Source organism: Spermophilus citellus, assembly GCF_964194105.1.
Source record: "Spermophilus citellus genome assembly, chromosome: 12".
NCBI classification, from domain to species: Eukaryota; Metazoa; Chordata; class Mammalia; order Rodentia; family Sciuridae; genus Spermophilus; species Spermophilus citellus.
Genome location: NC_138198.1, coordinates 115,408,341 through 115,434,135, shown reverse-complemented (window position 1 = coordinate 115,434,135; position 25,795 = coordinate 115,408,341). Strand labels below are relative to the sequence as shown.

The window sequence follows — 25,795 nt, the reverse complement described above, 5'->3', positions numbered from 1 at the left end:
GACTTAGAATACATTTTTTGAGAAATGAACATTATATATGATGTGGCATTTATATGACTACTAGTAAATACAGCTTATCATATACAGATTCTAATGTAGTCTGAATACTTGATTAAAAATTCATTTATTATGGCTTTAGCAGAGTATTGGTTTGGTGAAGTTTTCCAAAGTACAGCAAACACTCAACCTTCAAAGAAATGTATTTGCAGAGTTCCCAGGAACAGTGATGCCAACAGTGTGAAGCCAACACAAGAGATGGAAGGGATGGTGACCACATCTGACTGGGAATCACAGAGCTGAAGCCCAAAACCAGACTTTTCATGGCCCTGGTACATGAGCAGTAGATCAACTGAGGATCCTGCTGGATGTCAGGCCCATTCAAAATCAAATGCTCTTTCACACTTTTCTTATTCTCACCCATCTGCCATTCAGAACCTTCTCTCCATCATCTACCTGCAAACCGCCCTCCCTAGTGAAACAATTAGACAAGTAAAGAGTTTTCTTTTTGGTCGTTGTTGCTCTAGACTCTTTATTAGCCAGAAAGTTCCATGGTTCCATGGCTAGATGCACTTAATCAAATCAGAAAAAAAATACAACTTATTATTTCATTTTCTCCACTTAAATAAGAAAAAGAAAAATTCACTCTCAGTCTGAAACACAAAGGAGAGCTGTTTCTGACTATTCTACATCAGCTCAGAAGTGCTATTTTGTTTTGTTTTCATATACTTTTTAATTGTTCTAATTAGTTATACATGACAATGGAATGCGTTTTGACACATCATACATACATGGATATAACTTCTCATCTGTCTGGTTGTACATGATATAGAGTTACACAGGTCATGTAATCACATATGCACAGAGGGTAATAATGTCCCATTAATTCTACTATCATTCCTAACCCCAGTCCTCCTCCCCTCCCTTCACTCCCCTCTGTCTAGTCCATAACACCTCTATTCCCCCCACCCCCTTATTGTGAATTAGCATCTGTATATCAGAGAAAACATTTGGCCTTTGGTTCTTTGGGATTAGCTTATTTCGCTTAGCATAATATTCTCCAGTTCCACCCATTTACCAGCAAATGTCATCACTTCATTCTTCAGAAGTGCTATCTGGAAAATGCCTACCGAGCCTTCATAGGTAGTGGCCACAGGTTTGAAACGGGGCTTGGGAGAGAGAGTAAGGACCCACCCATTGCATTGGTCGCCCGGCAAAGGGAAACGAACTGTCACCATTTACAAGAGACACCACCATGGCAGAGAACTGACGTCATCAGACTGCGGCGGAGGAGATAACTTCATTGAAACCTGCGGGTACAGGTGTGTAATTCCCTAGCCTTCCCTCCCCACACATCGGGGAAACCTTAAGGGCCCCTACCAGCTCTCCCGTGAGCGCAATAGCCAGACCGAGGGAATCAGACGTGGCGCGGGACCCGCGGCGCGGAACTACCGCTCCCACCAGGGCTGACTGCTGAGGTCTCTTGCACCAGCTACCGGGGGCGTGGCTACCGGAGGGCAAGTAAAATTCGCTGAGGATTCTCAGCCCCAAGCTCTACAAACTTAGGGTCTGAGGGAATGGCAAACTGGAAGAGTGTGCCCAGTCGTTCATGAAAACATGGCTCCCGGGAGCAGTAGACCTGGCGTGTAGCCAGTATTGTGGTGAGCGGCGCCCGTGAGAGGGGCCTGGCTAGAGGAAAAGTGGGAAGTGACTAGACACAAGAGGAGGCCCTAGGCACTCAGGATTGGAGACTCGCCCAGTCTGGGAGGAGCTGCTGAACAGTGATTGGTTCCCGCGTATTGACAGGAGAAACTTGGCCTGGTGGGCACAGCGCCACCTACTGGAAGAGAAGTTAATCAAACTCTAAGACTGCATTTATTAGGTTTTTTTTTCTTGTTTTCTTTTCTCTTTTTTTTTGATTTGGGTTTTTCTTTCATTTTCATTTTTCTTTCTTGTTGTTTTTTTAAAATTTTTTTTTACAATTTTTAAAAAATTTTTTTTCTTATAATTATAATTTTAATTTTTTTATTATTTTTTCTAATTTTTTTTCTTTTTTTATTTCCTATTTTTTTCTTCCTTTGTCTTTTCATTTCTCTTACCCCCCTTCCTTGAATTCTACCTGCTTACTCTCATTCTCTTTAGTGACTTCTTCCCTTCCCTTCTAATACCTTTCCTCCCAAGCATCAAATAAATTTATAGGAGTAAACAGTAACTCAGCAGTCAAACAGAACAAGAAGTAACATGAGCAGCTTCAAAAAGCAAGGAAGAAAAGGAGTACAAACAATGCAGGACAGCCTAAATATTCAGGAGGACCTAGAGTCATCAGAAAAATGGTCATATAAAGAACTCAAGGAACACCTTAGACAGATGGAATGGAACCTTAAAGAGGATACAAGACAGCAAATTCAAGCAGCGAAAGAACACATTGAGAATGAATTACATAAACAGATAAAAGAAGAAGTTAAGCATCTTTATCAGGAGATAGAGATTACAAAAAAATAATCGAACAATAATTCTAGAAATGAAGGAAACGATAAACCAAATTAAAAACTCAATTTAGAGTATCACTAATAGAGTGGAGCAAGTAGAAGCCAGAACGTCAGATAATGAAGACAAAATATATCATCTTGAAAAGAGTCTAGCCAACTCAGAAAGACTGGTAAAAAATCACGAGAAAAACATCCAAGAGCTATGGGATAACATAAAAAAACCAAACTTACAAGTCATCGGGATAGAAGAAGGTACAGGGATTCAAACCAAGGGAATGAGTAACCTGCTGAATGAAATAATTACAGAAAACTTTCCAGAAATAAAAAAGGAAACAGATATACAAATTGAAGATGCATACAGGACACTGAGCACACAAAATCACAGTAGACCAACGCCAAGACACATTGTTATGAAGATATCCAATATACAGAACAAAGAGAAAATATTAAAAGCTACAAGAGAAAGGAGACAGAGTACATTCAGGGGTAAACCAATAAGGTTAACAACGGATTTTTCATCACAGACACTGAAAGCAAGAAGGTCATGGAACAATGTATTTCAAACACTGAAAGACAATGGATGCCAACCAATAATTCTGTATCCAGAAAAATTAAGCTTCAGGTATGACAACGAAATAAAAATCTTTCATGATAAACAAAAGCTAAAAGAATTTGCAGCCAGAAAACCAGCATTGCAAAGCATTTTGAGCAAAACACTACACGAGGAAGAAATGAAAAACAATAACCAAAACCATCAGTGGGAAGTGCCTCAGTAAAGACAGAGGGCGAGGGGAAAGATAATCATGGAGAAACAAACTAATTTTTTTTAAAAAAGGATAAATAATCAAACATGGCTGGAAGTACAAACCATATATGAATAGTAACTCTGAATGTTAATGGCTTAAACTCTCCAATAAAGCGACATAGGCTGGTATCATGGATTAAAAAAACAAATCCAACAATATGCTGCCTCCAGGAGACACATCTGATTGGAAAAGACATACACAGGCTGAAGGTGAAAGGATGGGAAAAAATATACCATGCACACGATCCTCGTAAGCAAGCAGGGGTGGCCATCCTCATATCGAATAAAATCAACGTCAAGACTAAGTTAATCAAAAGGGATAAAGAAGGTCATTATATACTGTTAAAAGGAACCATTCACCAACAAGACATAACAATTATCAATATTTATGCACCAAATAATGGTGCTACAACATTCATAAAACAAATTCTCCTCAAGTTCAAGAATCAAATAGACCACAACACAATAATTATTGGTGACTTCAACACACCTCTCTCACCACTGGACAGATCCTCCAAACAAAAGTTGAATAAAGAAACTATAGAACTCAATATCACAATCAATAACCTAGACTTAACTGACATATATAGAATATATCAACCATCATCAAATGGATATACTTTTTTCTCAGCAGCACATGGATCCTTCTCAAAAATAGACCATATATTATGCCATAGGGCAACCCTCAGTAAATATAAAGGGGTGGAGATAATACCATGCATTTTATCTGATCATAATGGAATGAAACTGGAAATCAATGATAAAAGAAGGAAGGAAAAATCCTACATCACATGGAAAATGAACAATATGTTACTGAATGATCAATGGGTTACAGAAGACATAAAGGAGGAAATCAAAAAATTCTTAGAGATAAATGAAAATACAGACACAACATATCGGAATCTATGGGACACAATGAAAGCAGTTTTAAGAGGAAAATTCATCGCCTGGTGGTCATTCCTCAAAAAAAGAAAAAACCAACAAATAAATGAGCTCACACTTCATCTCAAAGCCCTAGAAAAGGAAGAGCAAAACAACAGCAAATGTAGCAGAAGGCAAGAAATAATTAAAATCAGAGCGGAAATCAATGAAATTAAAACAAAAGAAACTATTGAAAAAATTAACAAAACTAAAAGTTGGTTCTTCGAAAAAATAAATAAGATCGACAGACCTTTAGCCATGCTAACGAAGAGAAGAAGAGAGAGAACTCAAATTACTAACATACGGGATGAAAAAGGCAATATCACAACAGATGCTACAGAAATACAGAAGACAATTAGAAATTATTTTGAAAACCTATATTCCAATAAAATAGAAGATAGTGAAGACATCGATAAATTTCTTAAGTCATATGATTTGCCCAGACTGAGTCAGGAGGATACACACAATTTGAACAGACCAATATCAATGGATGAAATTGAAGAAGCCATCAAAAGACTACCAACCAAGAAAAGCCCAGGACCGGATGGGTATACCGCGGAGTTTTACAAAACCTTTAAAGAAGAATTAATACCAATACTTTTCAAGTTATTTCAGGAAATAGAAAAAGAGGGAGCTCTTCCAAATTCATTCTATGAGGCCAACATCACCCTTATTCCGAAACCAGACAAAGACACCTCAAAGAAAGAAAGCTACAGACCAATATCTCTAATGAACCTAGATGCAAAAATCCTCAATAAAATTCTGGCGAATCGAGTACAAAAACACATCAAAAAAATAGTGCACCATGATCAAGTAGGATTCATCCCTGGGATGCAAGGATGGTTCAACATACGGAAATCAATAAATGTTATTCACCACATCAATAGACTTAAAGATAAGAACCATATGATCAACTCAATAGACGCAGAGAAAGCATTCAACAAAGTACAGCATCCCTTTATGTTCAAAACATTAGAAAAACTAGGGATAACAGGAACTTACCTTGACATTGTAAAAGCTATCTATGCTAAGCCTCAGGCTAGCATCATTCTGAATGGACAAAAGTTAAAGGCATTCCCTCTAAAATCCGGAACAAGACAGGGATGCCCTCTATCACCACTTCTATTCAATATAGTTCTGGAAACACTGGCCAGAGCAATTAGACAGACGAAAGAAATTAAGGGCATAAAAATTGGAAAAGAAGAACTTAAATTATCACTATTTGCAGATGACATGATTCTATACCTAGAAGACCCAAAAGGGTCTACAAAGAAACTATTAGAACTAATGAATGAATTCAGGAAGGTGGCAGGATATATAAAATCAACACGCATAAATCAAAGGCATTTCTGTATATCAGAGACAAAACTTCTGAAACGGAAATGAGGAAAAACACTCCATTCACAATATCCTCAAAAAAAATAAAATACTTGGGAATCAACCTAACAAAAGAGGTGAAAGATTTATACAATGAAAACTACAGAACCCTAAAGAGAGAAGTAGAAGAAGATATTAGAAGATGGAAAAATATACCCTGTTCATGGATAGGCAGAACTAACATCATCAAAATGGCGATATTACCAAAAGTTCTCTATAGGTTTAATGCAATGCCAATCAAAATCCCAACGGCATTTCTTGTAGAAATAGATAAAGCAATCATGAAATTCATATGGAAAAATAAAAGACCCAGAATAGCAAAAGCAATTCTAAGCAGGAAGTGTGAATCAGGCGGTATAGCAATACCAGATTTCAAACTATATTACAGAGCAATAGTGACAAAAAGAGCATGGTACTGGTACCAAAACAGGCGGGTGGACCAATGGTATAGAATAGAGGACACAGAGACTAATCCACAAAGTTACAACTATCTTATACTTGATAAAGGGGCTAAAAGCATGCAATGGAGGAAGGATAGCATCTTCAACAAATGGTGTTGGGAAAACTGGAAATCCATATGCAACAAAATGAAACTGAATCCCTTTCTCTTGCCATGCACCAAAGTTAACTCAAAATGGATCAAGGAGCTTGATATCAAATCAGAGACTCTGCATCTGATAGAAGAAAAAGTTGGCTCCGATCTACATATTGTGGGGTCGGGCTCCAAATTCCTTAATAGGACACCCATAGCACAAGAGCTAATAACAAGAATCAACAAATGGGACTTAATTAAACTTAAAAGTTTTTTCTCAGCAAGAGAAACAATAAAGAGGTAAATAGAGAGCCTACATCCTGGGAACAAATTTTTACTCCTCACACTTCAGATAGAGCCCTAATATCCAGAGTATACAAAGAACTCAAAAAATTAGACAATAAGATAGCAAATAACCCAATCAACAAATGGGCCAAGGACCCGAACAGACACTTCTCAGAGGAGGATATACAATCAATCAACAAGTACATGAAAAAATGCTCACCATCTCTAGCAGTCAGAGAAATGCAAATCAAAACCACCCTAAGATACCATCTCACTCCAGTAAGATTGGCAGCCACTATGAAGTCAAACAACAACAAGTGCTGGCGAGGATGTGGAGAAAAGGGTACACTTGTACATTGCTGGTGGGACTGCAAATTGGTGCAGCCAATTTGGAAAGCAGTTTGGAGATTCCTGGGAAAGCTGGGAATGGAACCACCATTTGACCCTGCTATTGCCCTTCTCGGACTTTTCCCTGAAGACCTTAAAAGAGCATGCTACAGGGATACTGCCACATCGATGTTCATAGCAGCACAGTTCACAATAGCTAGACTGTGGAACCAACCCAGATGCCCTTCAATAGATGAATGGATTAAAAAAATGTGGCATCTATACACAATGGAGTACTATGCAGCAATAAAAAATGACAAAATCATAGAATTTGCAGGGAAATGGATGGCACTAGAGCAGATTATGCTTAGTGAAGCTAGTCAATCCCTAAAAAACAAATACCAAATGTCTTCTTTGATATAATAAGAGCAACTATGAACAGAGCAGGGAGGAAGAGTAGGAAGAAGATTAACATTAAACAGAGACATGAGATGGGAGGGAAAGGGAGAGAAAAGGGAAATTGCATGGAAATGAAGGGAGACCCTCATTGCTATACAAAATTACACATAAGAGGTTGTGAGGGGAATGGGAAAATAAACAAGGAGAGAAATGAATTACAGTAGATGGGGTAGAGAGAGAAGATGGGAGGGGAGGGGAGGGGGGATAGTAGGGGATAGGAAAGGTAGCAGAATACAACAATTACTAATAGGGCATTATGTAAAATTGTGGATGTGTAACCGACGTGATTCTGCAATCTGCATTTGGGGTAAAATTGGGGGTTCATAACCCACTTCAATGTAATGTATGAAATATGATATGTCAAGAGCTTTGTAATGTTGTGAACAACCAATAAAAAAAAACACAAGTGACAAAAGGATAAAGTAGATAGATTGGAATTTATCAAAAAAGAAAAGAAAGCCTACAGAATGGGAGATAATATTTGCAAATTGTGTATTTAATAAGAACTTGTATCCATTAAATCTGTGTATTTAATATGAACCTGTATCTAGAGTTGACAAAGAACTCTTACAAGTCAGTAATAAAAAGATAAACTTAATTAGAAAAAAAAAAAAAAGAAGTGCTATCTGCACCACAATTTTTACCAATGGCAGCTGTTTCAAAAGATTCCTCTTATTTTTATTTTATCTTACTCATCATGTAAGATGGTTCATTGTTCCTTATTATATGACTCTACAGCTTGTAGTCAAATCCCCACTCCACAGGAAAGAATTATTAATATTTTTATATACTTACTTTATTCCTGACTCTTTCCTATATGGAGACATCTTTTAAAAGTTTCTATAGGTGTTTTATTTTAAATACCAGAAATATAATATACTTCTATTATTAGAGTTTGTCACATTGATACATATTTTTTTACCTAATGAATATGTATTAAGCACCTTCACATTCTAAACAATGAGAATCACAGCAAGACAAATCACTGACCTCATGGAGATTATGTCCTGACCAAGCTAGACAGAGTGAAAAACAAACAAGTACACTGATATTAATTAGTAAGAATCGTTTAGAAACCAGCAGGTGTTCAAGGTAAAAAAAAAAAAAATAATAATAATAATAATAATAATAGGCACATGAGAGAAAACAGGAGGGTGATGGGCATGTGGTCAGTGCAGGTAGGTGGACAGGGAACGTGTTTGAAGACAGACTTGAACAGCAAGAAGGAGTCACTCTGCAAGATGTGGGGGAAGACACCTTGAGAAACAGTGTCAGCAAGGATAAAGGCTGAGGAACTACCAACTGCAGAGCAGCCCAGCGGAGAAACTGGGAAGTGCAGACGCTAGAGAGGACAGGGTGGGAAACCAAGGAGTGACCTGGGAGAGTCCCAAGGCCTTGTCTCTGCAGGACCCCCGGACTCCTCCCCCCTTCCAGGCATTTTTCCTTTGTTGACTTTTCTGACCCTGAGCTCGGTTCTGGGTCCTCTAAGCTCTCCTACTCTTTCTTCTGACATCCTGGACGCTACTCTGCAAACTGAGGTTAGTGACATTCCCTAGGTTCAGCGTTTTAATTTTCAATATTACTCAAATTAACAGGCATCATTATTTATTCACTGGTTTATTCAACTATGAGTTCAAATATATAATGTTATGCTATAAAATAATAATTTAATGACCTTTGTGAAAAAATACATGCACAAAACACTTTAAATGTTTGGGTTGTTTTTTTTTTTTTTTGGATCCACAGTCAGTTAATTTTGTAAACTGTCTTCATGCTTATTCAGATGACTAAGCCCTCCAAACCATTGTAGGACATTAAAGTAATACATTATACACATTATTCATTCTTCCTGGTTGTACCTTTTTCTCTTCAGTGTCCATCTACCCTATATGAAGACCAAACTCTTTCCTCAAGACATTACTCGCAGCCTGATAAGGCTTAGAATCTGTCTCTAATCTAATCTGTCTCTAATCTGGGGATTATGTTATTCTTGGTTCTCAGACTTTTGATCAAGGATTTAAACATGTTGTCCTTACAAAAAAATCTGGTAAATAATACTTTGTCTATCATGAGCCACAAAAGGGTCATGTTACTAGTTTCTGTGAAATGGTAAAGTAAAACTTTAAGCTATACTTTTAACACATTAATTCCTGGCCCGGCACATCTGCCCACAGTTGACCTTCCTAACCTGTCCTGTAGTGAAGGTTAAGACCCCTACACTGATTCAACCTGTATCATGTGCTTCATAGTGTCATGGATGACTCCCATGACAATCAAGAACCTTCTAAAGATAGTTACATGAGGCATAGAAAACCCTCAGATCCCTGTGTTAGAATGAACAAGAGCTATTTTCCCATGGATGCTGGAAAGCAGATGCTGAGAAACCAAAATCTACTCAAACTCCACAGTTAGAAGTGTTTTAAAGTAATTGGATCAAGGTGCTCCATTTTTGTTTTGTTTTCTTAGGAAGAAAATGTAACATTTTAGAAGGAAGATTAGAAATCTATAAAAACAGCATGATCCAGAGTAATTAGAACCAGTAACTGGTCAAATAATCAAAAAGGAATTTAAATAAGTAATCATAAAAATGTTTTATTTTAACTTAACATGTACCTTTATTTGCTGATATTTTAACTCAAGTATAGGCCTTTTCCTGGCCTGGGTCCACTGGTTGGAGATCCGCTTCATCGTTACACTTATTTTCTTTTCAAAACAAAACTAGAGCCTAAAGCATACACGAAGTTATGTAGCTACATATTCCTCCTGGCCTTTTACACCATTCTTGCCCACAGCTAATTTGAAGGTAATTTTAGCAACTTCCTTTAATCGTATCATTCTTTAATTATATATTTCTTTAATTTTCCCAGGATGGAGGGGGGACATCTTGCTTTGGACACTTACATTAGGTTAAGTTGACACAATCTTAATTAAATAAGATTATTTCTACTATAGCTAACATAAACAGGTTTGAAAACAAACAAACAAAAACCTGATTCTAGCACACATACAACTCAACTTTTAAGGATGTAAAATTACTTCTGGACTATCTCTGAACTATTTATCTGTGAATCAAATAGAAAAGAACACTGTCAGCAACTAAGAATGCTGCCTGTCACCAAATACCTGGAATGTATCTCCTAAGTCAAGAACAAAATAGCAATAGCCAATAATTAATGCACTTATTTTAAAAATACATTTTGAGCACCTGTGGTTTGATAACATTGTGCAGATCTGGATTACAAAAGTGAACAAATAGTCTCCTTCCCTTAATTAATCCATAAATGACATGAGAGAGGGACAAATGGTTACACAGCAGTACACAGAAGCACTGAATAAAAGCCCATGAAAAGTAGGATTCAAGCAGCATGCTTGACAGCCAGGAGCACTTCAGAGAACAGTGAATTTCTAGCATTCTCTGCAACACTAAAATACTATATAGGACATACGGAAATTTCAAAGGCTTTCATCTTAATGGAGATTGAGCATTGTGACCTAGAAACTGAAGAAAACAAGACAGTTCTCAGAGACTAGAAGTAAATGTGATGAGAAGTCAATGAAGGCACATACTAAAAACAGAGCATTTCTGGCAATTTATAAAGTAGCCAACCAAAGTAAATAATTTAAGACTTTTGTAAAAGAAAAATCAGATGAGTTGTGTGCCATTAAGAGTGTTTTGTTTCCTAGGGAGGAAGAGCATAAGAAGAAGACTACCACTAAATAGGGAAGAGAGGTCGGAGGGAAAAAGAGGGAGACAGGGAGTTGCACGGAAGATGGAAGGAGAACCTCATCGTTATACAGAATACATGTATGATGTTGTGATGAGAAAAAGGGAAAAAAAGTATGTCACATTAGATTGGATAGAGAGAAAGGATGGGAGAGGAGGGGAGGAGGAGGGGGGATAGGAAGGGCAGCAGAATAGAATATACATTATGATTGATGTATGTACATTCCATGTATGTACTGTATGTCAAAATACATTCTGCTGTCATGTATGACTAAAAAAAATAAAAATAAATCATATGGTAAAAAAAAGAGTGTTTTGTTTCCATAAATCCATTAGTACATTAAAAAAAACAATTATACTATCTACTTTTTTAACTACAGATATGTGAGTTCTAACAGGATTCACTTTCATTTTTTAACCTTTTCATTCCTTGGTGCCTAGAATAAGGCCTAATACAAGCTTAGTGTACAAAAAAAAAAGTTCAAGAAATGGGTGAATAAATAAATAAATGGACATTGGGGTAGAATAATACATTGAAAGGTCATATGCATTGTCCATATTTCTAATCTTGGTCTGTGTCTTAAAGTAAATATAGTTCACTAACCCAAGAAGAGTTGTGCATGTAAGAATATATATATATATATATATATATATATATATATATATATATATATATATATATATCACTCATAGTGTTTTTTTTGGAAAGACAGAATATTTAGTGTGGTTACTATGATGAGCATACATGAATTGGTTTGGTTATCAGGTGATAAAATTAAAGATCTGCTAGGGTAACATGTGCAGAGCCTTATGAATCAGGCTACCAGACTTATAGTTCACTGGGAATCAGTGTGCATTCTCAATAGAAAAGACAAAATTAGATTTCATCTCTGAGAAAATAATTCTCACAATAGTTTAGGGAATTAATGTGAATGGAAAAAGACTGGGATAGATCTGAGTTATATGCATTTATGGAAATATCAACATGTACAATCAATGCATGTTAATAAGAAATACAAAATTTTTTGAAAATTCTAGTTACAGTTGGTTGAATAATTAACCACAAAAGAGCTAAGAGAATTTTGATAAATTAATTTTGTGCAAATCTGGTTCCATTTTGTTAAAGATGGAAGAAAGAAATGAACAAGGAATTTTGCACAGATTCTTTACTTTAGAGAATGGATACATAAGTCTGAGATGAGAAAATCAAAAATGAAATACTGAGCAATTTTTAAACTGAAGAGCTTAGCTGTTCACAGCTTTCCATACAGAGGTAGCTGTTTCATTCACCACATTGACTGAATATACAACTATGCTATTCTCATATTGCCTGAGACCGAAAAAATAATAGGTCTTTTGCTTCAATGGTTTCATTATCTGATGAGAGATAAGTATGAAAATAATGACGATCGATCATAAATAAGTACAAGGTACATTTGGGGGTCTCAGGAAGTAGAGCCTTTAAGTGTGCTAAGAAGTCTTAAATATGTGATGAAAGGGTATGGAAGCTAAGACTTGAAAGATCAGTACATGTTTCCTGGCTGGAGAAGTGGATAAGAGACCTGTTGGATGAAGGCTGAAGCAGGAGACGTTCTGCTCAGCTGGAGATAGAACAGAGCACAGAAAGAAGTCGGGAAGTCAGAAGATCTTGAACTCAGTGCTTCTTGCAACTCAAGGAACTTTATATTAGATGATAGAGAACAACTGAAGAAATTTAAATATAAAAATGATATGAATCAGGTTTACACATTGAAAGTAATACTTTGCTGGTAAATCAAAGGTTTGATTGCAATAGCAAAATAAAAACACAAATAATCCAATTAGAATAAGCTAAAGATCTAAATAGACATTTCTCAAGAGAAAACTGTAAGTAACCATAGATATATGAAAAAATGATCAACATCACTAACCATCAGGAAAACAAAAATCAAACCACTATGAACTAACACCTCACCCAGTTAGAATGTCTATTATCAAAAAAAAGACAAAAGAAAACAAATGCTGATCAGAATATATAGAAAGGAAAACTCTTAAACACTGTTAGTAGGAATAGAAATTAGTAGAGTCATTATGGAAAACAGTAAGGGGGTTTCTCAGATCTTAGGATCCAGCAATCCCATTAGTGGGTAGAGGACCCTAGGAAATGGAATTGGTGAGTTGAAGAGCACTCCCATGTTTACTGCAACACCCTTCATAACAACCAGGATATGGAATCAACCTAAATGTCCATCAAAAAATGAAAGATAAAGAAATTATGGTGGTCGGCGGTTAGGTTGGCTGTGCCATGAGGCCTGGGACGCCTCGGCTGGTAGCCGTGGGCGAGTTCCTCTCTAGCTCCAGTCTTAGCGCGGTGCTCGGACTGTAGCTGTGTCCGTGTGTTATGATGCCGTCTCGTACTAATCTGGCTACTGGAATCCCCAGTAGTAAAGTAAAATACTCAAGGCTCTCCAGCACAGATGATGGCTACATTGACCTTCAGTTTAAGAAAAGCCCTCCTAAGATCCCTTATAAGGCAATTGCACTTGCCACTGTGCTGTTTTTGATTGGCGCCTTTCTCATTATCATAGGCTCCCTCCTGCTGTCAGGCTACATTAGCAAAGGGGGGGCAGACCGGGCCGTTCCTGTCCTGATTATTGGCATTCTGGTGTTCCTGCCAGGATTTTACCATCTGCGCATCGCCTACTATGCGTCTAAAGGCTACCGGGGTTACTCCTATGATGACATTCCAGACTTTGATGACTAACACTCACTTCAGCCCTGAGACAAGTCACAGTGGAACTAAACTCAGCTTTAAGATATTGAACAGAAACTATGGCTAAGGGCTGAGGAGTTATGCAGTTTGCAGATGTTTGACAAAACAATGGCCAGAGTTTATGGTTCCATCCCAAAAATGTTCATTGAGCTTAATTAGCTAATTAGGAAACGCTGTGTTTTTCATCTGGCGGTGGCAAAACTCAACAAGTTTTTCCACATGAATTTGTATCATGGAAGAATAGCAATGCTAATTGGGAAAACAGGAGATTATCCTGTAGTGGAAAGTGTTACCATTCCCACCCTCTTTATATTGAGCATTTCTTTTAAATAGTCTTTGTCAATTTGTTATTGTAGCAAATGAAAGAGTGTGGTATGTCTAATTTCTTAGTTAGTTATATTTTAAAATATCAAAAGATCTTATCCCCTACACTTAACTCTACTTTCACATTCTGGTGGAAGACCTCCCTAAAACCACATGTTAATGTGGATCCATCTGTAATATTTTTTACTTTGTTTCTTAGTGACAGGAACCAGGAATTTTTTGAGCCACAGAGTAAATTTCAAAGTATAAGCACTGTCTCTGATAACCAATCCTTGACCAGCTCTGATCTTGTTTCGCAATAGGATGGCCTGCATATAATTTGGGTCATTCTATCCTTTGTAGATCAAGATGTTCTATATAGCATGCCTTTAAAGACTGAACTTCTGGCTGTTCCCTAATGAAAAAAAATGAAGATAAGTGGTTACTATTTAGAGTGTATAACTATTGGTAGCACCTGGTACTATAGTGTCATTCTGCTGAAGATCTCAAGACTTGGCTTGGATCCCTGAAGGACCACATCCTTAGGTTGATTCTATTTCTTTGCTTGAAAAAGTGACTTATATTCAAAAGAAATTAAAATGTCAGAATCCAAAAAAAAAAAAAAGAAATTATGGTATGTATATTCATAGAACAATATCCAGCCGCAAAGACCCATGAAAGGGCTGGGGCTATAGCTCAGCAGTAGAGTGCTTGCCTAGCACAGGTGAGGCACTGGGTTTGATCCTCAGCACCACATATAAATTAATTAATTAATTAATTAAAGGTATGTTAAAAACACATGAAATCCTGCAGTTTGGGACAGACCTGGTGATATTTATGTTAAGTCACAAAGTCAGCCACAGAAAAACAAACACCACATGACTGCATGACCTCACTCATATATGGAATCCAATCTCCCCAAGTTGAGATTAGAATGTGGCTACTGGCAACTGGGAGAGCAGTGGGGAGGAAAGATAGAGAAAAGACACAGGTCACCCTTACACAGAGGAATAAGTACTGCTGTTCTAGGGCCCAGAGGGTGAATGTGGTTAACAGTGATGCCTCACGTGTGTCTCAAAATAGTTACAAGAGAGGATTCAGAATGTATTGACCATAAAGTAATGATGATATGCTAATAGCTCCGAATTGATCATTAACCAATAATACATGAATCAAAACATCATGTTGTAGTTCATAAATATGTATAAATCAAAAAGTAAAATTAATTAACTAAAAAGATTTGATTTCTAGCAAGTTAGTTTTGAAGTGTTGCTATATAACCCACCCACCCAGCCCCTACCACACACACACAATGAGGACTGAAGGAATTCAGGGATAACTGTCCCACTCCAGTGATGTTTGGATAAAGGGAGGTAAGGGACTTAGTTTAATTTTTACTTTTAGGGATAGGCAGTGGGGTGGACTTCATCAAAAAAGGGCAGATCTTTAGGATAAAGGACTAAATGGACTTCTCTTGTCAAAGCCAAGACATGAATACACACTGTACTGTAAACACAGCATTTTCTGAAGGATGCTGAATCAACAGTGTTCTATTTCATGATGAATCCAAATGTAAAATCTAATTTAAGCAGCAAAGTAAAACATTATTTTATATTTGACAAGTCTCTTTGGAATATCTTTCCTGAAAACAAAATACCAGCTGTGGGCTGGCACTTAACAGACTTACCCATCTGTTTTCTTCCAGTTCTGCTTGCTACTTTCTCTCTGTGAAATTCTTTGCCCATTTGCAGTTTTTTGTGAACTCTTTTAATACCATGATGCTCCACATCAACTTGCCTCTATATTGCAAATGTTCCATAGTCTTGGCCAAAAAGCTGTTTAGATCATCTCTACTTACCAACGATATTCAGGCAGCAAATTTCTTTTTTTATTAATTAATTAATTAATTTTACAGTAGATGCATTTTGACATATTGTACACAAATGGAGCACAACTTCTCATCCCTCTGGCTGTACATGGTGCAGAGTCACTCCACTAATGTATTCATACATGTATATATGGTAATAATGTCTGTCTCATTCTACCATCCTTCCCATCCCCATAGCCCCACCCCTCTCCTCACTCCCCTCTACACAAACCAAAGTTAGCAGATTTCTTTAGTGGTGGGATGACGAATTACTGGCAGCAACATTCAAAGTACATATAAGTTTAAGCACTGATTTTGAAGGAGAACACTGTGCTATAATTTCATATGGATTCTAGTTAGGGGGTCTGATTTTTCAACAATCCACAGAACAAAACAACTAGGAAATGGTAGATTTTAAAATTATTTTCATGACCATTTTTAAGTTATCTTAAAAATGAAGACCAAGATAATTTTCCCCAAAATACTTCATAATTCTCATTCACATTTCATTATCCTTCATGTATTTTCATTCTTTTAATAACTAGAACATATAAGATACATGATGGATATTATTTGAAATAAAGAAGGAAACAAAAATAAAGACATATTTTGTGCATAGGTACCTGAATTTCTTTTTTTTTTTATTGTTGGTTGTTCAAAACATTACATAGTTCTTGATATATCATATTTCACACTTTGATTCAAGTGGGTTATGAGCTCCCATTTTTACCCTGTATATACAAGAGGAAGTGAGGGGAAAGGTAAAAATAATACAAGGGGGAGGAATGAATTACAGTAGAGGGGGTAGAGAGAGAAGAGGGGAGGGGAGGGGAGGGGTACCTGAATTTCTAACTGTAATATTTGCAAAATGAATACTCATTCTGCCTAAAATTCCAGGCTTTACCCTTAAAGAGATGAAGAAGTACATACCTTAATCAGTAAAATGATAATAACAATAATATTTATCTTATGGGATTGCTGGGAGAACTAAAAAAAATCATGTATGAATGAATTTGAAAATCATGAAAATTATAAACTTTTAGGTATTAAATTTCTTGAAATGAAGTAATTTCATAATCATTCAATACCGAACACACTAGCTTGAACACACAAGGATGGAATGCCCACTCCTGTGAGCCCTCACAAGAGTGGGGTGCAGCAGAGTGTGTATAGAGGTTTGGGGTAGAGTGATATCAGGGGGCATTATATACATACATAACACATGATGTGGATGACAATAAGGAAATTCCCTCTCCTAGTGTCAAAGAGTAGGGCCTGCTTTACAGACAGTGGAACTGAGTGATCATTTGTTTCCAACCCACATAACTACATGATTGGTCGTATGTGAGGAGGGGGAGGGGATTTGCTGGAGACACTTACTGTAAAATTGGTTCACATGATCATGGAGGCCAAAAAGGCCCATATTATGACGTTTGAAAGCTAGAGAACCAGCAGAACTGGTGGTGTAATTTAGTCTGAAGTCTAAGAAAGTGGGTAGCAGGGGTTGCCACTGGTCTAAGTCCCAGAGTCCAAAGACCAAGGAGCTCCAAAGTCCCAGGCAGGAGAAGATGGGTGTCCCAGCTTAAGCAGAGAGGTCCTGCCTTCCCTTCACCTTCCTGTTGTACTTAGGCCCTCAAAGGATGGAATGATACCTACATGTATTGGTGCCAGTAGATCTTCTTTACTCAGGATACTGATTCAAATGATAATGTCCTCTGGAAACACTCAGAAATAATATTTTACCAGCTACCAGGGCACCTCTTAGGCTAGGCAAGCTGATGGATCAAGTTGCCATCACATGTGCCCACGGCCTTCCCCTTCCCTCTACCAGCTGGTTTCTTCACCGTCTCTTCTAAATGTATGCCTAGTGAGTTCTGCAGGGTTCTAGTCAAGAGAGACACATTTTAGAACATGTTGAAGACTCTGAGAGCTCCCAGTGGGAGAACTGTTCCTCTCTATGCCAGCACAGTTCAAGCTTATTTAACCTTGGAGCCCTTTTTCTGAGCAAGACTACTAACATCCTGCAAAACTAGTGAAAAAGCTAAGTTTTGAAAATGTTCTCTTATTTTCTGGTTTCTTCTTACTAGGACTTCACTCTATTCATTGTGTGAAAGCAAACACTCAATAAATATTTGTCAAGTACTGCTTTTAGCATCACAGATATAAAGTCAGTCTACTGAAGTTCCCCTTCACCTGGATATTTTAAGTCTCTCTGTAATATAACATGTTACTCATTTATGTACATGCCCCATGTCCAGAAATTTCTTCAAGTATTTCTGTAAGACTATTCAAGTATTTATGTAAGGCTATTCAACTCTAAAGAACCTTTAGGATCACCCAAAACAAAGCAAATAATAGGTGAACTTCAAAATTATAATACTTCATTCCAAGTTTTCTAAGGAATCTCCACACTGTTTTCCAGATTGGTTGTACCAATTTGCAGTCCCACAAGCAATGTGTGTGTGTGCCTTTTCCCCCACATCCTCACCAATACTTATTGTTGTTTGTGTTCTTGATAACTGCCATTCTGACTGGAGTGAGATGAAATCTTAAGAGTAGTTTTGATTTGTGTTTCTCTAATTACTAGAGATGTTGAACATATTTTCATATATTTGTTGATAGACCACCATTTGACCCAGCTATCTCACCCCTCAGTCTATACCCAAAGGACTTAAACTCAGCACACTATAGTAATGCAGCCACATCAATGTTTACAGCAGCTCAATTCACAATAGGGTAAATTGTGGAAGCAACCTAGATGCCCTTCAATAGATGAATGGATAAAGAAACTGTGGTATGCATACACAATGAAATGTTACTCAGCATTAAAAGAAAATAAAATTGTGGAATTTGCAGGCAAATAGATGGAGTTGGAAAATATTATGCTAAGCAAAGTAAGCCAATCCCAAAAACCAAAGGTCAAATGTTCTCTCTGATAAGTGGATGCTGATCCATAATGGGCATGGGAGGGTGCAGGGGGACATGGGGAAAATGGAGGAAATGTGATTGGGCAAAGGGGAGGGAGGGGGAAGAGGGCATGGGCATGGGAAAGATGGTGGAATGAGATGGACATCATTACCCTAGGTACATGTATGACTGCACATATGGTGCAATGATACATCGTATACAACCAGAGAAATGAAAAGTCGTGCTACAATTGTGTGCAATGATCAAAATGCATTCTGCTGTCATATATACCTAATTAGAATAAATATATAAATTTTGTAAAAATCAAAAATACATACAAAAAAATATGATACTTCAGTTTAATTAATACTGGTTCAAGGAACAGTTAGTATATTAAAAGGGAGTGAGATAAAAGAACATGCTTCTAAAAAATTTACTAGACTAAAAATTTTTCATCCATCTCTTCAGTATAACTAAAATTATAAGCCTCAATCCAATCAAAAGGAAAGAAGAGCAAAGACCAGGTTCCTACATCCACAGGAAGAAACAAGGAAAGGTCAAGTTTGGGCCTTGAGCATTGGAACAGAAAAGCATTAGACAAGCCAAGAATCAGGAAAATATTTCAAGTTCTGGCAAGAGATCCTAAACGTGTTTTTTATTTCTCCTCAAACTAACACTGATCCCCACTTTCTGAATATTTGATTCTAGTGAAGTGCTTTCAAATATCCTCCATGTTACCACTATGGACTCTGAACCCGACTGTTCTCAAATGCTTCTCTCCAACTGCAGCAGAGTCATGGTGAGTTCACCTGGGCAGGTCTCTGTGGCTTGCAGCATGCTTGGTTTCTTCAATTTCGTGGTCAGTATCTCCAAACCCAGGACTAACCCAGCCTGTTTTCATTTTCAATTTGAAAGTTATACTCTAATCTCACTCCAAAATTGCTTAGGGAAGCCCAAATTGCTTTTCTATTTTTCAAACTTTCCAGATCAAGTATAATGTTCATTATGCCCAAAGGGTGCTCAGTAAATGTTGGGGAATAGATTGTTCTACTCCAAATATAAAAATGAAAGAGATATTTAACCTCAGGCAATACACATGACACCTTCTCTAATTGGAAGGACTTTGTTAGAAAAGAAGAAAGCAACTGTAACTACCTCTGACCACAGAAATGATGATGTGGCTGAAAGACAAATGGAAACTGCTTTGTGAGAAAGAAGATGGATTGATTAGATGCCCATGTGAAATCATTTGCAAAACACTCTATTCTCATGCTTCATATTTTAATTACTTCTAAGTAAAACTGTTGTCTTCACGACCTGTATGTTCAGGATACAGAAACTATAGGGAATAGCTTGAAGGACTGAAAATCAGAATATGCCTTCCCTGCAGAGGAAAGGAAAATGAAAAAGCAATATTTCACATCTCAGATAAGATGATACTATACAAGCCTCAAGCCTGAACAGCTGGGGATTGAGATGTTCACCATAAGAACTAAGAAGGTGGATGCCCTTCTGCAAAGGTAAGTGCTGAGAGCTTAATTTTCAGTTCAATGGAACAAAACTGGAAGGTACTGCTGTCCATAGGCTTGGAAACAGGGAACAGTTAAGGTCTAAACCATGACTTTCAGAGGAGACACTAGCTTTGAAATATAAACCACCATATACAGGTACAAGTATATCCTGGAAGCACCCCAAGCTATGAACTGATTCTGCAGGGCCAAAATTGTTTGGTGAGAAGATTATTGTGTCTTTCACAGAAGTTCTTCCTTTCTTGGTAATAAGTCACATGATGAGAGGAAGACCTGAAGAAATCTGAAGCTAAAAAGCCTGACCTTGTTATATACAAAATGCAGGCATGCGCACACACACGTTAGAAGGAAGCAAGATGAAAAAGTTCTTAGGGATCAACTGAGCTATGGACCATTCCAAAACGCAAGTATGATACACACAGTGAGAGGAATAAAGCACCATTGGCTGAAAAGCAGAGGAAAAAAAATCTTCCCTGAAGAAAGACTGGAAGAGTCAATACTGACTCCAGATAACTTGTCCAGTGTCTTCAAGGGACAGACAGGAGAACAAATTCTTTTGGCCACCTGACCAATATGACTTGACTTTTATATGCTCAGGCTCATGGAAATGGGGGAATAACTACAAACATTCTAATGTGTATGCCAATTTGATAAGTTATGCTTCTTATTTATAAGTTTAGTTGCTGGATTAAAATAGATATGTGCTTCAAGTTTTGAGGACTGATGCAAAATTGTGTTTCCAAAAGGGTGCAGCAATTTAGAGTTCACCAACTTCTTAGGTGGGTACCTCGTCCTCCATATCTTTTATCAATACTTTGTGAATTTAAAAAACTTGCAAAGACAAGTTCTTATTCTCTCATAAGTGAAGCTAATCACTTAGACCAGAATCCCATTCAATAAACATCTATTGAATATCCTATTTATGTTACAACTCTAAGAATTTTCAAGGTATAGAAAGATGAGTGAGCTAAGCCCTCAACCTAGGAAACTGTCAGACTAGCGAGCCAATATGGACAATTAAGTATCTTTAACATAAGGTAAAGTACAGCAAGTAACCTAATAGTTATTTTAAAAACTAGTACATTAGAGGAAGAAGCAGTTCCTTCCTGCTGGGTGCTCAGGGAAGATTCTGTGGAAGAGACAGTCTTTTATCTTTATCTTAAATGCTGGCCAAGTTCTAACAGAGAGCTCAGAAATCTTCCAGACAGTGAACAGCATGAACCACCAGTGCTGGACAGCTGAGTACAGGGCACATGTGGGCAACCACAAGAAGTTCCCTGGGACTACAAAGCATTACAGACTGCCCTCCAGCTTCTTATTGACAAGAAAACAGTGAAAAATCAACTTGAATGTCTGGCTCCCCCTCTGTGTGCTGAGAACTCAGTCTGTGAAGTCTCTTGCCCTCACCACGCACCCTGAATTACATCACTCGTTTCTTTTTATTCTCTAAAATCCAGAGACACTTTAAAGCTAGCACTTCTCTTGTAAGGGCCAGAAAGAACCTTTTTTTCTTTTTGACATAGTTTATTCCCATGTAGGAATGGTGGGGAAAATAAACTTGAGATTAGTGATGAGGAAATAAAGCCAGTTTTATGGCTTAGTATATTCTAGGTATATTCAACCTATACTATACACATAACAATACCATGTTTAATAAATGCTGAGCAGATACTGACCCAAACATGAGAGTGCATTAGTGTACTGAGCAGCATATCAACTTAGGGTAGACTTTTCTTTCTCTAGCTCTTCTTGCTCACAACTTTTGCATATTTGTTGGACTAAAAAGGAGATTTCCTTGGGAGCTGGAATTGTGGCTCAGTGGTAGAGCTGCTTGACTAGCATGCATAAGGCACTGGGGTTCAATCCCTGGCACCACATAAAAAAAATAAAATAAAGGTATTGTGTCCATCTACAACTAAAAAAATAATAATAAAGGAGAATTCCTTTCCTTAAGTGTGATCTTTTCTATTTGATGTTTAACCCAAGTCAAATCATTCTTTTTCAAGAGAGCTGATTGCTACATATTATTTTATTGACTCACATTGTTATCACCATCAAATTGGTACATTCTGCAAAAATCCGCTTTTTCCAATCAATGGCATCCTCCCTTAACATTTCCCCTACTTAATTCTTCATGGTTGAACTTGCCAAGGAAAACTTAATCCTAAGCAAAGTATTAACTTTGGAAGAAATTCTCTTATAATGTACTTGAGCAATTATTTCCTACTACCTTAACAAATAATTGTCTCAACTAAGAAAAAAAAAAAGAGTCACTTGAGAAATCCCAGCTCATCTGGCTTTATTTAATTTTCTCTGCAGAGGAATTAAACCATTGGCTGTAAATCAAACCATCAAAAGAGAGTTAAGCTTCAAAATCTGTTAGCAATTTCTTCAGAAATTATTTCAAGTATTTCCAAGATATGCAGGCAAAGATAGTTCCTTCAACCATCTTTCCTAAATTACAGAAAGGTAAGTTTCTCTATGGATCACCTGGGCATGTTTTTGCATCAACAATCCAGCAAATAACACCAAGTACCCAGTGACTGAGTGGACGTTAGCACCATTGCTCCCTCCCTATTACTCAGCTCAGCTCAGCTCACCATTGCCTTCCTGTCTTAGTAGTATCTTTCTTCTCTAGCTATTGACTAAATCACAGATGTTCTTTCCTCCCAAATGAGAAGAACGCAGCAGGTAATGCAGTCATAAGGAACTCAAAGGAATCCAAGAATAACATAAGGAAATCACCCACCCAGTCCCAGTGGCTCAGGACCCAGTCCCAGTGGCTCAGGACCCCCCTCCCAAGTCTCTTGAAAACCAGAGCAGGACCTCTGCTTTCCAAAGGCAGTTCATTTCCAAGAAACAAGAAGAAGGTGGTGCTATGGTTTGGATATAATTTTTTTGTGAGGGGGTACCAGGGATCGAACTCAGGGGCACTCAACCACTAAGCTACATCTCCAGTCCTGTTTTGTATTTTATTTAGATATAGGGTCTCACTAAGTTACCTACCACCTCACTTCTTCCAGAGGCTGGCTCTAAACTTATGATCCTCCTGCCTCAGCCTCCCGAGCCACTGGGATTCCAGGCATGTGCCACCATGCCCGGCTGGATGTGGTTTGAATGTGTCCCAGAGGATTTGTGTGCTTGGAGCCAGGCCTCCGTGGGGCAGTATTGGGAGGTGGGATGGAAACTTTTAAGATGTGGGACCTTGTGGGCTCTGCCCTCAGAAGGAACTGATGTGTTCTCATGGGACCTTGTTAGTTCTTGAGAGAGGGCTGTTATCAAAGAGCAGATCTGCACCCCTACCTCCACCCCTGTCTGTCTCTGGCTTCCTGTCTTACCATATTATCTCTTTCTCCTACACTTGTCATTGTGATGCCATCTACCATGAGGTCCTCACCAGAACCAAGCTGATTCTGGGACCACGCCCTTAAACCTCCAAACTGTGAGCCAGAAAAAGCTGATTTCTTCCACTTGTATTATTCTTCCCTTACCCCTCACTTCCTCTTGTATGTAATTTTGTATAACCCTGAGGATCACCTTCCATTTCCATGCAATTTCCCTTCTCTCTCCCTTTCCCTCGCACCTCTCATCCCTGTTTAATGTTAATCTTCTTCTCATGCTCTTTGTCCCTACTCTGTCCTTAGTTACTCCCCTTATATCAAAGAAGACATTTGGCATTTGTTTTTTAGGGATTGGCTAGCTTCACGTAGCATAATCTGCTCTAATGCCATCCATTTCCCTCCAAATTCTATGATTTTGTCATTTTTTAATGCAGAGTAATACTCCATTGTGTATAAATGCCACATTTTTTTATCCATTCATCTATTGAAGGGCATCTAGGTTGGTTCCACAATCTTGCTATCGTGAATTGTGCTGCTACAGTAGAGGGGGTAGAGAGAGTAGAGGGGAGGGGAGGGGAGGGGAGGGGGGATAGTAGAGGATAGGAAAGGCAGCAGAATACAACAGACACTAGAATGGCAATGTGTAAATCAATGGAAGTGTAAATGATGTGATTCAGCAATCTGTATACGGGGTAAAAATGGGAGTTCATAACCCACTTGAATCAAACTGTGAAATATGATATATCAAGAACTATGTAATGTTTTGAACGACCAACAATAAAAAAAGAAAAAAAAGCTGATTTCTTTATTCATTACCCAGCTTCAGGCATTTTATTAGAGCAACGAAAAAAATGGACTAATGTGGGTGACATGTTTAGGGTCTGCTCTCAAATTTATCAACCAAATTATAAGAAGTGGAAACAAGTCAAGAGGGGTACAGTAATTGCTATCCTTTTACTTGGAAAGAAACATCAAGAGTGGAGGAGAAAATGCCCCATATCCGTATCACTTTTCTGGGTATTTATTTCCTAATCACTTTCTTCATCTCCTATGCCAAGCACACACATTCTGATGTGTCCTTTGCGCCTGGTCACCTGACCTACACAAATCAGACTTCTATCAACTTCAGTTACTGAAAAATAAAAAATAAAAACATAGGGAATTTGTATAACTAAAAAGTGCCAAAAAAAATATACCAGAGGGAAGATCAGCCACTTTATTGAGTAGTAATTCACTCATTAAATGTTCAGGTAGGGCCCAGTAGTAATAATAATATCTATTATTTATATAGTATATTCTCTATGACTATACAAATCACTCTACATAAATCATCTCGTTTAATCCTGATGATCATTCCAATTGAGGAAACTTGTCTGATTCCACAAAAGCCATATTCTTGTATTAGTTAGAAGTATTTTGTGCAACCAAAGGGAAGTACCCCTGAATAACTTAAATGGAAAAGGAATTATTAAAGGGATATACAGTCGATCAGGGAATTGGAGAGAACACTAAAAAGATCAGAAACAACAACAGGCATCTAGGTGACAAGAAGTGGTAGAATAAACCAGGGAGTGATTACTTAATGGGATGGGTACAGCATTATTTTCTGGAGTGACAAAAAAAAGTCTTAAAAATGCAGAGATGGGATGGTTGCCCAACACTGAAAATGCACCAAATGCCACTGACTTGTTGATTTCACAGGAATTAATTACATATCATGTGAATTTCATCTGAATAAAATTTTTTTAAAATAATCAGTGGATTGTCTCTATAGAGAGCTGCCTTTATGACTAATCATTTCCAACAAATATCAGTGTTTTTTCAATCTCTGAAAAGTGGGGAGAGAGCATATGATTGACCCAGCTTGAGTGATACACCCACACCTTGGGCACTATGAATAACAATTCAGCCAGATTAGGGTAATCATAGTTTCCAGAAAGAAATGATGGGGTGCTGATTAAGAAAAGCAGAAAGAGGTACTGAGTGACCAAAAACCATAACTTTCTCCAACAGCTCTTCATCACTATGATACGTTCCCTTTGTACTTACCAAGACTTGTGCTAGACCCTGAAAATCACGAATAAATAAAATATAATCATTTTTCTCAGCAATAGCAACAGATCTTGAAGCACAGTGTGACTATATAAAGGGCAAAGAAACTACAATGTGGAGATAGTAAC

General features: G+C 37.6%; 1 protein-coding gene across 1 annotated transcript; it reads left to right on the top strand.

Moving 5' to 3' along the window:
• The first annotated feature begins 13,181 nt into the window (after positions 1–13,181).
• LOC308631927 (transmembrane protein 230) lies at positions 13,182–13,676 on the top strand. The gene has a single exon (XM_081263482.1). It carries the CDS (start codon positions 13,297–13,299, stop codon positions 13,657–13,659), a length of 363 nt encoding a protein of 120 aa, XP_081119608.1. The 5' UTR covers positions 13,182–13,296; the 3' UTR covers positions 13,660–13,676.
• The last annotated feature ends 12,119 nt before the right edge of the window (positions 13,677–25,795 follow it).

Excerpts from the sequence above, each read along its gene's own strand:
- LOC308631927 (XM_081263482.1), top strand. The coding sequence starts at position 13,297 with ATGATGCCGTCTCGTACTAATCTGGCTACTGGAATCCCCAGTAGTAAA.